A 13399-nucleotide genomic window follows, 5' to 3' on the forward strand; every position below is an offset into this window, starting at 1 on the left:
AAGTGGTGCAATAACAAGTTTACCCCCCCCCTAAGAATTTAAGGACCCCCTTCCTCCTTACCGCAGAAACTGAATCCATCTTCGAGTCGAGATAAGACCCAACGTCAAACGAGCCAAGTCCACAAGTGGTGCAATAACAAGTTTAGTCCCGAGTGTGTGCAAAAACGATCAAGCCTGAACTGCCGGACGCTAGAGTCTTCACGAGACTTGAGGGGGGAATTTCCATCTGTATTTGTGGTAATTTCTGCTCGTTTTAGGATTCATTAGATTATTCATTATAGTTACCGTCCGTTTTAGGTTTCATTTATTCATTCATAGTAATTTTTTTTCGTTCTGAGTTTAACTTATTCGTTTTAACTTCAACTCGTTTTAGTTTCCACTCATTCGTACATAGTAATTTCCGTTCGTTACAAGCTTGACTTAATACATGACTTTATTTTTGCTCGCTTCAGGCTTTAACATTGCTCTTTACTTTTCTTTGAAAACATTAAACAAACTAATTACATACAAACATAGGGTTTTAATTCAAGCAAATTTGTTTTAATTGGTCTGAATCGTCCTGTGCAGGGGCAAACTTCAAACATAAGGTTTGTCCGCAGAATAAATATTGCCCTCCCAAAAATCATCTGGTAGGCCATCACTCGCTAATCACGTTTGCACAGGAATATCTATTTCTTGAAAGGTAGAAAAATCAGAAGTAATGAGAAAATAGATGTTTTAGTCCCTCAAACTCAACGACTACAAGACACAATTTACATAGTTACAAAATGCCAAAATGAAGCCACATTATTTAGTAGCACACAATATATTTATATTGTTGCTAATTCAAACCACAAGTGTAAAGCTATTCCTCCAAAAAGTTCCTAACAGGAGTAGATAGGCCTCAATTGATCGTGACGGGACTCCTAATATGGGCATAGAGTCCCTAGGGAGAACACGTGGTTAATGGGGTCAATGACCTAAATTTCTAAAGGTCGATTTATTTGCTGTTTTGGCCAAGTGCGCGCAAGACCTAACGGAATAGGAAACAGTTAGATCACGTGTTTCCTTCTCAGCCAATCAGCGAGTCGGACACATATCCTTTCTCAGCCAATCAGATACTCACCCCTGCTGACATCTACAATTTAGTCTAACTCTGTCAGCTCACCAAATATGGGCATAGCCTCCCTAGGGAGAACACGTGGTTAATCAAAGTGGGTCAATGACCTAAATTTCCAAAGGTCGATTTATTTGCTGTTGTTGTTGTTTTGGCCAAGTGCATGGTCGAGGCGAATGTTATGAGTTTCCAGAAATAGGAAACAGTTAGATCACGTATGACAGATGATGTCATGGTTGATTGATTTGACACGAAAGGGGAATTAATTTGTTGTTTCTAAGGGGAATTATTGATTCACGAAAGGGGAATTAATTTATTGTTTCCAAGGAGAATTGTCTCCAGGACGAAGTTTATTAATATCTTTGGAGTTCGACCAGAATTGTTTCCGGGGCAAAGTTTATTAATATCTGACAGGCGAAGGCAAGGTTAATTGTAACTCCGGCGAATGTTTTGATCTTAGAGATGAAGAGTTTAACACGGGAATCAGGTTTCTTAGTAATTTCAAATGTGACAGCGCAGGGATGCCAAAAATAAAAGGAACACGCTGAAATTACGATTAGGGGTTATTTGGGCGAAACCGTTTTAGACATTTTAGGGAATTATTTCGGCAAAACAGTTAGAGACATTTTAAAAGATGATTTTAGAAGAGAATTTGAGGGTGAAACTCTGTGGTCGTTATAATACACAAGTTCCATTTAAACAGTGTCGTGAGGTCCTCTACCCCAACCCCAATGGGTTCCGATCCCCCATCACAACCCCGAAGGGCCCCCCCCGGGCCCCAAAGGAACACCCGGCCCCCCAAGGGACCCCGGGCTCCCCAAGGGTCCCCTCCCCATTTTTTAATACTTTTTTAAGGCTTTATTATATCTTTTCAGAGCAAGTTATTTTCTTAATGTCCCTCCTAACCCAATTTTCCAACTTGAAGTACTTATCTTTTTCACCCACAACTATAATTTACAGCTTTTAGGATAACTCAACACCAAGAAATACTTTTCAAAGACCATTTCAGAGCAAGTTAATTTCTTAATGTCCCTCCTAAACCCATTTTACAAGTTGAAGTACTTATATTTTTCCCCCAAAACTATAATTTACAGATTTTAGGATACCTCAACACCACTTATCTTTTTCATCCACAACTATACTTTGCATCTTTTAGGAGACCTCAAACCCAATAAAATCTTATATTAGACCAGTTCTGAGCTAGTTACTTTCTTAATGTCCCTCCTAAACCCATTTTCCAACTTGAAGTGCTCGTCTTTATCACCCACAACTATACTTTTCAGCTGGTAGGACACCTAAACACCAAGAAATACTTTTCAAATACCATTTCAGAGCAAGTTCCTCTCTTAATATCCCTTATAAAACCCTTTTAAAAGTTTAAGTAATTATCATTTTCACCCACAAAAATACATCTTTTAGAATGACTCAACACCCATAAATACTATTCAAAGACCATTTCAGATCAATGTACTTTCTGAAGTGAACTACCCTAATCATATTAAAACTTGAATTACTTGTCTTTTCAAAAACAAAATTACTTTTCTTATTGAAGTATGCATAAAAAACAATAAATAATTTCCAAATGCCATTTAATAGAAGTTTATTGTCCTTATGTTCCAATAAAAACCAATTTAAAAATATTACTTCAATATATCTTTAACCCAAAACTATACTTTACAGCTTTTAGGATACCTCAACACCAAGAAATACTTTTCAAAGACCATTTCAGAGCAAGTTACTTTCTTAATGTCTTAATTGGCTTAGTATTTTGCCAAAAGATCTCGATTACACTAACACACAAACACACGCCATTCAAGTCACGTGTCGAACCTCGACCATGCAGTTTCTTCTGCAAATCTCCAAGTGTCACCTGTTCACATCGTTACTGCCTTCTAACTATTAGACCACCTTCCAATATATGCATCTATTTCTTGTCCTTCTGCTCAGTCTACTCCCACAACCACATCAGGCTTATACCCAATTTTACAGGGATATGAAAAACATCCAAGGTGATCTTTTTGCAACAGTTACTAATTCTCTCATACACAAAATTCATGTGCCGTTCCAGCTGCTCATGAGAAATCCGCAAGCTGATACAAATGAAATACGGGTGTTGCTAGATATCTTGCACAAATTTGCCATGCCTTGCGATACGCAGAAAAAGCCGCTATACCTCTTAAACCTGTACGTCGGGGTGTCACGAAGCATTGGTCCAGTAATCTGAGCCTAGTTGAACCTTGGAGAAAATCCAAATTTTGGTAACAGTTGAGGCTCCAGTGTGACCGTCCTCGCTCTGGCTGGGTTTTTGACATTCGACTTTCTACCAAAAGAAAGTTTGCAAGAGAATTATCTATCCACATGAACCAGATAGTTGAAGAGACGTCCAAGCAAGCTTCTCTGTCCCAACCTTTCTTCTGGAGAAATGTATCAAGAGATCCTCCTAGCGCCCGCCTATCTGCTCAAGTTATTCCCGATCCCGAGCGGAATTCATACTTCTCTGCTAAATTTTCCCCGTCTGATGCCGCCTTACAGTCCGAATCTGAAGATAAGCTTGAGAAACTTCTGTCTAGTTATCTAACCGACAATTTTGTTGTTTCTGTTGATTCTGTGCTGCGAGCAGTCCAATGCCTAAAACGTAAGAAATCTTCTGGCATCGATAAAATGAGCGCTCTTCACATTCTGCATGGAAGCAAGCTGCTGGTAAACCATATTGCTCTTTTGATGCAGATGATTGTTACCCAATGAGTTGTACCTTCTTCTTTCTCGATTGGAGATCTCACTCCAATTCCAAAGAAAGGTAAACTCGCCACCCAGTGCTCGTCTTTCCGCCCTATAACGGTGGCTACTACCTTCTGTAAGCTTTTCGAACTTCTGTACATTGACCATCTGAACGCGAAATACTATATTCCACCTTACCAATTTGGATTCCAGCCACGTCTTGGTTGGGCCCACGCTTTGTCGGTTGTCGCAGACGCATTAATCGATACTGATGCATCAGGTGAAACTCTCGTGCTAGCGGGGCACGATGTTCGTAAAGCGTTCGACTCTCATTCACGCCGCTATGTTACTCCATGCAGTAAAACGTGGAGTGAGCCCTTCATATATCAGAGCCCTTGGAGACATGCATTCTCGTCTTAAAGTTCGCCTAATCCATTAGCTAAAGCTGACGGCTCTCAAGTTTACGCACCAACCCCTCATCTTTTTTGTCAACGTCGAAAAAGGTACCCATCAAGTTGCTGTTTCTTTCCCTTCACTCTTTAATAATGGAGTTCTTAATGCACTGTCAGCTGTTACCGCATCTTTCATCTTTGCCGGTCTTGATTTATCTCTCGTATGTTATGCAGATGACGTTCTGAATTTGAGTGGCACTATCCAGCGCATTAGCGATATTTTCGCAACGCTACAATCTGATTGTGCAAAACTAAGTCTTCAGTTCAATGCTGAAAAGTCCGAAGTTGCGTTCTTCAACTGGAAGTAAGCGTCGCCTGTGGATATTCCTCTCGGAAATAGTAGGATTAAGCCAGTAGATCATATCACCTACCTCGGTCTTCCCATTGGTTTGTCAATAATGCACACGCGACAACTATTAATTGCTCACATTGAAAGTGAAGCTGGGTTATCATATGCTTTTTTTGTAACTAATAAGCTACGCTTCAACCCCGTGTTCTTTCGAAACCTTTTAACTCTGTCGCTCTACCATATTATTTGTACATATCGCCGTTTTGAAAATGCTCACAAAATCTGACAAGTCAAAAATTCGTTCAGTTTTCCCCCTTGGACCCTCAACTCTTATATAATTAGAAAGTTCGGCATTGCTGACCCCATTATAGCTGTGGAAAGGTAAATTTGTGCTTATAACTCTCGTTTAAGAAAGTTGAACCATCCTTGGTCGTCGGTACTGGCCCGGTAGTTAAGATGTATTTGTAGTGTTTTTTTAAGTGTTTGTTTTTCTGCTTAGTGTAATTGTTGCAATTTTTAAACTGATTGATCATTTAGTCTCTTTTCGTACGAGTCCAATTTAAGTGACGCTGGTTATTCTTAATCTTTGGTGTCAGTTTTCTCTGATAATATATTGCGTATATTACTAATAATATAACTGTTTATTAATTATCCGTGTTTTTAAGCATATTGTTTTAAGTAAAGATGTAAAAAATCCGTGATTGAATAATTTCCTTGTTTCTGATATCTATGTATATCGGAGTAAATGAATCATTTGTTGAGAGTGATCTGATTTCAAGACTAGCGGGTGAAAGTGTCATTTAATTGCTTTACCGTTTATTGTCATATTTACACTAGTTGATATGATTATTACTATATATTTTAAATTCACTGATGATTATTTCGGTTAATTTCATACTAATTGCGGCTTGATGCAATGATGTTCACATTGTTTATGTGTGTTCAGCATTTGGGAGCTCAAAAAAAAAAAGAAAAAAAAAACATGTCGCGTACCTACAGTGCAGTGTATAATTGAGTTTTTCTTTCTCGTTTTTGCAATTTGTTCTAAGAGCTGATTTAGATCTTAGCTCCAACTTTCGTCACTAAAAACCATCATGTATAACTTCTAAGTTTATGTGTATTTTTTCCTTTTTTTTACTTTTTTTTCGCTTTTTGCTCCGTCTTTCCTTTTTTTATGACGGGTTTTCCAATAAGTAATAATAATAATATATAGTGCCGGGAGCCCGGTGGCTTCGCCGCTTGGCCCCGCCACTCGGCCCGTGGCAGGCTTCCATATATGGATTCTCATTGTAGCTTGTCTTCTAACCGCAGAAAATTTCAGCCTTTTCTTGATGTTATGACATCACCACAATTTCGATACAACCACCCTGTGAAAAATACAGATTCTGTCTTAAAGTCCTGACTTATTCAGATCGTTTTTGTGGCCAGTCATCACTATTCCTTGTTTTCCAACCATAGATTTTATTGCACATTTTTGTTCATCTTTACATCAAAAAGTTTTTTGGCTTTTGTTTTAGCAGTTTAGATTCATACATCATCTCATTTAATTTCTTAAGGTGTTATAGATAACACAGAGGTTTTTTCCAGTTTCCAACCACAGATCACTGTTCAAAATTTCGTTTACAATTCAATGTGATTCTCACTGTCGTTTTCCATGTCCTTTTCTTTAGCTGATGTGATTCTCACTTCCACTTGTTTGCTAACCCTATTTATTTGTGCTTAATTTTCATTAATCAATCCCTTAAGCGTTTTAAATGACCTTAAATTAGAATTAGCGCCTTTGTGATTTTTTTTTATTTTTGTTATTGGACCTTTTGCTTTTGCCTTGTCTTCTGTCATTATGAAAAACATAACGCCGAATCCTTGTTTTTTAACAGAGGTTGATGCAGGATCAGGTTCTTGGCTAACGTCCTTATAAATTCCAATGTCGTTATTTTTAGGTGTTTCATGGCTTGGAGCTGTTATAAATGATGTTGAACTTAGACTTTTGCCCCAAACGAAACTTTATTTTTTAAATATTTATAAAGATATATATATATATATATATATATATATATATATATATATATATATATATATATATATATATATATATATCTATATTGGTATCTTGGGTTATTGTCGCATAAAAAAAACGATCTAGATAAGTCAGAAACTCTTGAGAAAATCTGTTTAGAGCCTTAATTTTTGTTTTTGTAAATGACGTCATGTACTATGTTATTACATTATATAAGCTTTCTTATGACATCATATACGTATTTTCTTATATGATGTTATGCATAGCATAAATAAGATTGTTGAGTTTCCAACACAACAGTTATTTATATAATATAATGTCTGTTGGAAGGCCCGAAAAATGAAAATTTGCAGTTGCAGTTACTATAAATGATGATTCCTAGGAACCAACACCTGAACTATCAAACGTGATAAGATTTGAATTATGACAACCTAGACCATCAATTCTGACAATACCAATACGAACAGCTAAAGCAAAGACCACTGCTAAATTGTCTGAAGTAATCAAAATCCAAAAACGTGTCAAAAATGAAAATGAAGAGCAAAGACACGGGCGGTTAGAAGATATGCGAAAAAACAAACAATCAGAGAGTGTTAAAAGTGAAGATGAAGAGCAGAGACATAGGCGGTTAGAAGAATGGATAAGGTCATCAATGCCTAAATAATTTCGTAGACCACACTGCTTTTCTATTTACGAAAAATTAAGCAAGAAAACGGGTTTTAATTTTTATAAAGCAGTGAATACAATAAAATAAACACTTAATTAAACAAAAATACTCCAAATATTTTGGCCCCACGTCCGGGAGCCTTTCTCAACGGAAAAAAAAGAAAAGAAAAAAAATAAACAAAAAATGTTCTTTTTAAAAACCTTAACTTACATCAAAATAAAAAAAAAAAAAAAAATATATATATATATAAATAAATAAATAGGAAAGACTATTTATTTATATTTTTTCTTTTGTTGTTTTTTTTGTGTGTTTTTTTTTGTTTATTTTGATGTAAGTTAAGGTTTTTAAAAAGAAATTTTTTTTCTTTTCTTTTTTTTCCGTTGAGAAAGGCTCCCGGACGTGGGGCCGAAATATTCGAAGTATTTTTGTTTAATTAAGTGTTTATTCTGTTGTTATTTATTCACTGTTTTATTAAAATTAAAACCCGTTTTTTCTTGCTTAATTTTTCGTCATCAATGCCTACCATACCTTTGTTAAAAAAACAAAGGTTCGGCGATATGTGTTTCGTAATGACGAAAGATAAACCAAGGTAAAATGAACCAAACAAATTGAAAATGATAGCGATGATGATTGGGTTTTGGATTTTGACATGGATAAGGTCATCAATGCCTACCATACCATTGAAAATAAAAAAGATGGACTAGATAAATCGTTGGAAGAATAAGAAGTTTTTGTCCCACCACCTGAACAATATTGTTTGCGTTTAGAAAACAAGCGACAGTGAGAATCTATATATAGCAGCCTGCCACGTGCCGAATGCGGCGGTACGACGGCGAAGCCGCCTCGCTCCCGGCAGTTTTGTCATTTAGTGCAAATGGTTGCGTCATTTAATTAGGATTTTATGTATGTTATCTTTTTAGTTTGTTTACAAGAAAACAGGTCAGACCTTGTTTCATATGGTGGTGAAGTTATGTTTCATGTTTCATATGGTATAGTGTTGTTAAATTTAGGCAGTTGGAATCTGAAAGAAGTGGATGAAACATTGATTACGAAGTTGGGCCCAGATTTGATTGTTACCTTACGCAAACAAAGTTAAAAAGAAGCATAAAAATACTACTTTAAGGAACTTGGTTCCACATCCTTTAAAGAAACCAGTGTTTTTAGTTCGTATTGCCTAATTGCTCAGCATTTGTTTTTATTTACAAATAACTTTTTTTCAGATTAACGAATTGGGCCATGTTAACATTCCAGTTATGCTCATGCCGGATGATTTTAGAGCCTATTCAAAGATTAAAGTTGACTATCATCTTTATAACAAGTAAGCCCCACTTTTATTTTCATTTTTTTACTAGTTTGTAGCCGTCATCCATGACAGCTGCTCCAAGTATGCTGGTATCAGCGTCAAGGAAACGAAATGGGCAACTTACGACGACTTATTTCATTTCTGTCACTGAGTTATTTCCAGATTTAACTTGTCGAGAAGTTGGAATAACTATGGTCAATTATGAAGATTTTTTGGGGATGTAGTTATGAAATGCTCTTCCACATATCAGCAGCTTTCTTTGTCTTTTCTCGACTCTGTGGACTGTTTCAAGATAAAATCCGAGTTTACAAATCCGTCGTATGCTCTTGCTTCCTATACAGCTGCAAAAGTGGGTGTATAAGAACTCCCAAAATTCAGCCTCATAACTCCTTCAACCAAAGATAGATCACACAAATGCTCGGACTGAATATCCGTGACTGGTTGTCTATTGAGAAGAATGATGCAGACAAATATAAGGCTATGATGCATCTAGTGCTGCACCTCTCGGCTTGACCAAACATATTGAAAACCAATTGGCCCTTGCTCAAAATTACTCTTTCCCTTTGCTGCAAATCATTCCTGTGGTAGAAACACTTGCCATGGAGGCCAGACAAATTCTGACTAAAAATCATCAAACTTGAATCTATTGGTGGCTTCCAACACAATGGTCAGTGATGGTGCTTCTCTTGGCTTAAAGCCGTCACTCCTATGAGTCAATACTGCACCCAATGGATCTCGAGCATCTGCCACAACATAGCTCCAGCCATAGTTGCAACTCTGTTTTTATGCTGAACCAAGTACAAGTAAGGAAGTAATAAATGTTTTTCTGATAGAACAGTGCGAACTGCTCCCGCTAATTCTTGGTGAGAGGCCTGTTCTATTCCTTCTCATAGAGAATGATCATTGCTAAATGGGAATTTTTGAGATTTAATAGGCCTAACCCCTGAACCCTATATTGAGCAAGAGTTAACACGCGAAAAACAAGAATAAGAAAAAAGATGGAATGGTGTGATTAACAGGCGGTAACTTCAAGCCCTCCTGTAGGTAAGGATTTGAACCTGATGCAAATAGAATCTAATATGGAAGTATTCAAGGAATGTTTTGTGTAGGTAGTTAAATATCGTGCAGAAGTATGGGTGCTAATAGAAAAAGAAAGAGAGATATATCATACATATTGTTGAGAGAAATCGTTTAAGGTTAACTTATGCATAAATCTTGGTGATTAGGTGGCAAGCACAAGTCTGTAAATGAAGTAGTTTGAGCCAACTCAATATGTGCTTCATGAAGAATCATTATGGGCTACTTAGGTGTGTTCTTCTGACGTAAAATGTTTTTACGTCTAGAATAGCCCTACCAAAGAGCACACAAGAGGATAACAGAAATGAAAGCGGAGTATCATGGACTAGGCGATGAGATTTGATAGGTGAGGGATGAGATGATAAGGAATGACTAAAAAAGTGTTACGAACTTCTTGGTAGGTGATCAGACCAAGAGCTTTAAACAGGGTGAGGTAAAGGTAAAGATATTTGTTGTTGGTCTTAGATGGCTCTGCTCAACAACGAGTTTTTAGTAGCTATAGATTTACGTTCTAGTAAAATTTCCCAACATTTTTTAAGTCCTAAATTTCCAAAGAGCTAGTGTGTGAACTTTTTCGAAGCGTATATTATTTACGGTTTTGCTTATATGCTAAATTGAAAGCTAAAGAAGTTATGGGTTTTCTTACCCAGAAACCTGTGGGTCTCTTCTCCAATGATTCTTATGCAAGCTAAGAAAAAAGAAAAATTTGTTGGGTTTTATATTTATTAAAGTGAAGTTTGTTTCTTCCAGACTTTAAAACATGACTTAGAATAAAAGAAATAAAACTTATCTAAAACTAAAGTTAGAAGTCTGTGAAGAAAAAGAGTAATATTGAGAGCAATATTATATGCCATCCAGAAGTGTATCAGCTATATTTGCTTTATTCTGCATGCCCTGTTTGAGTAATAGTTCGTGGTAACGAGCTGTAAGTGAAGAGTAACCTGTGCTAATAGTTACCAAAACTCTATAAAATGGGACTTTCATAGTAATGTGTACACAAAAAGAATCTGGGTTTTGCATTGACTCCATCCAATCATTTAAAATTTGTGAAGTTCAAAGTTATCCATCAAAAGCTATATGCCCAAGAAAATTTGAATGTTTTTAAAAAAAATGGGAGAAACACCATCTAAAAAGGAAGGGATCTTGAAAAAAATTACAACATGAAAAGTTCATCATGTCAGAAAGCTCTATTGTAGGGGTTTTAAGTTCCATCTTAAAAAGCAATGTGAAAAATCTTCTTTTTTTTGGACGAGGATGGTCACAGATAGAATTTCGAAATATGGCATGTTCGAGTGAATATGGAGAGTTGTAGTGCCTTTTTAAGTATCAAAAGAGATTGCATCATAGCGAAGTAGCATTTGTTTCCGTTTTATTGCAGAAAAGAACACATTAGGCCCAATGAGGGCTAGCATGCTTTTGAGTGGAGCATTCTGTGATGGCTAATTGTTTTTGGATTGCTGAAAAGATGTTAATTTAGCCTCACTCTGTCAGAGGCCGTAATCTCACATGGTGGTGCATTCGTTCCTAAAGATACAGACAGCCTACACAAATTAAACGGTTAATATAGAGTCTAGGTTAATATAGACCATTATTTTTAAGCTACACTCGCCTAAGTTCGAGGCATTGTATTTCTGTACGCAGTGATGTGTAGCTGTGCACTAGGTACGTATATTAGGGAAGATAGTCAGTAGATCGTTATGTGAGGGGGGGGGGGCTTGAACCTAAATGGTGCTAAAAAGCCTCAATATACAAACCGTTAGCAAGAAGTTCTTCAGATAAATATAGTAAAAGGGCGGATTTACTCCAGGGTGACAGCTCTCTTCATATTGCAGAAATGATGTAAGTAGAGTATAAGACCACTTTCATACTTACCTTCACAGAAGGAGTATCTTTCTTAAAAAACGGTTTTTCTAAGAATTTCCTTTAAGAACGTGAAGATAATGATGCCACAATTAATTTTGGGTATTTTAACCCTTAGTTCTTCCCCCCAATCATGAGAAAGCATTTAAACGACTTTATGTGAATATTTAAACATGAACATAGCAAAGGGAAGTTCACAATTAAGAGAGCCTGAATCCGACAGCTTGTAGTAAGAAACTGAAAGTAAAGAAACCAAAACTCTAATAAATGAAATTTTGATTACCATGTTTCTTGATTTCAATATCTCTTTGATTAAAAAATTCTTAGTTTTCCAGAGAAGGAGGATCGTGTATGCAGGTTTTTCCCTCATTGATGATTGTATCGAACCAGTGGTTGCACACTATCGAAAGAGGGCTCATTAAAAAAATTGAAAGATCCTGTGTTTTTTTTTACCTAATAGAATAGATCATACCACAGGAAAGTGACGAATTCTAGTATTATGTCTTGCAAAACAACAATGTCGCCTGGACATGGCACAGATGATATTGAGCACAAATTCTGAGATAGCCAATTGATCTATAATTGTTGAAAGGATGTTTATGCAGCCTACCCGATCCTGGAGGTCTTGCTAGCGGTATGTGGTATAACATTCGTTCTTAAACATAAATGCAGCCCACAAAAAACTGAACCGTTATGTTAAGCCATTTATTCAATAAAACGAACAGCTGGCTACTAGGGTGAGTCCATAGTGATATAATAGTATGCTTTTGCAGAATAAGTTGTTCCTCTTTTCCTGTGTGTTTTCTTTTTCTGTTTCTTCATATTTTAAACTAAAGGCTACTTTTATTTATAGAGAGAACATGCCTAGTCATTTCAAGTTTAAAGAGTACTGCCCAATGGTTTTTAGGAATCTCAGAGAAAGGTTTGGAGTTGACGACAGTGATTATTTAAATTCTTTAACCAGGTATTTTTTCTTCTGCACTATATTCCTTTCTTTTGCTTTCCGTCACTGACTTTCTGACTCTTGATTCCCCAACCCTGCTTTCTTCCTTAATGATAGCTCTCTTTCCGCCTAACTGTTAAACTTTCTACAGTAAGTAGAACTATAATAAAGCTTAATGATTTTCTAAAAATCTGAGTTAAAGAAATAATAACAGCATTCTGAAATCCTCAAAAAAAGTTAGTTATTGAAATTAACTGATTTAGAGCTATTAGTGTGTTTTTGCCTCAGGAAAATATACGAAAATATGTTTTAAGCTATATTCAGAATTTTCTTTTTGGTTCCTTGTGTAAATGTTTGCTTATGCTAGGTAGTTCTTCTTGTCAAAGCCCAACCTTGATTTTAAAGCTTTTTGAAGCTATTTGGCCTTCAAACTAGCTGCAAGTACGAGTAGTAGGCGATAGCGAAAATTGCCTAATGATTGGAGCGTAAAATGGAGCGCATGTAGTGATTGTTGGTTTAAAAGGCCAGTCTGAGCCCGGTCTAAAAACTGTTCTGTGCCTTTCGCCTGACAAAAATGAGCTTCTTGGATTACCAAATATCGGCGTCGCCACTCTGAGACAAAATGATGTAATTTAGCCCTGAAGCGCAGAGGAGAGGCTATAAACTGAAAATTGTAATTCGTGACAATTCTTAGAAAGTAGGATCTTCTACATGGCTTTTTGGGTCATAGAAAATGAAGCTAACATCGGTTTACAAGCAGGGTATTCGTTATACATTTTGGAAATCCGCCTTTAGTGCTGGAGGTGGGAGGGGTAGAACCCCTAAATAACAAAATACAGTTCTAGTGAGTATTATGTCCTTTATAGGGTTTTCCCGGTTTTCATAGATAACGAAAGGAAAAAGAAGGACTTGGAAAGTATAGAAATGTGACAAACATGCTATGGATGGATAATATCAAAAACTTAAGTCATAAAGAA

At 36.4% G+C, this 13399-nt stretch overlaps 1 protein-coding gene across 1 annotated transcript in view; it reads left to right on the forward strand.

The window, feature by feature from the left end:
- PIP4K (phosphatidylinositol 5-phosphate 4-kinase) overlaps positions 1–13399 on the forward strand; it is a 120981-nt gene that overhangs the window by 64451 nt on the left and 43131 nt on the right. Inside the window, exons 2-3 of the mRNA XM_089093428.1 lie at positions 8460–8557; positions 12333–12443. Of these exons, the coding sequence (XP_088949554.1) occupies positions 8460–8557; positions 12333–12443 (209 nt within the window). The remainder of the gene's footprint in view (positions 1–8459; positions 8558–12332; positions 12444–13399) is intronic.

This window comes from Artemia sp. Qi Xiang Cuo, chromosome 8 (assembly GCF_049724085.1).
Source record: "Artemia sp. Qi Xiang Cuo chromosome 8, ASM4972408v1, whole genome shotgun sequence".
Taxonomy (NCBI): domain Eukaryota; kingdom Metazoa; phylum Arthropoda; class Branchiopoda; order Anostraca; family Artemiidae; genus Artemia; species Artemia sp. Qi Xiang Cuo.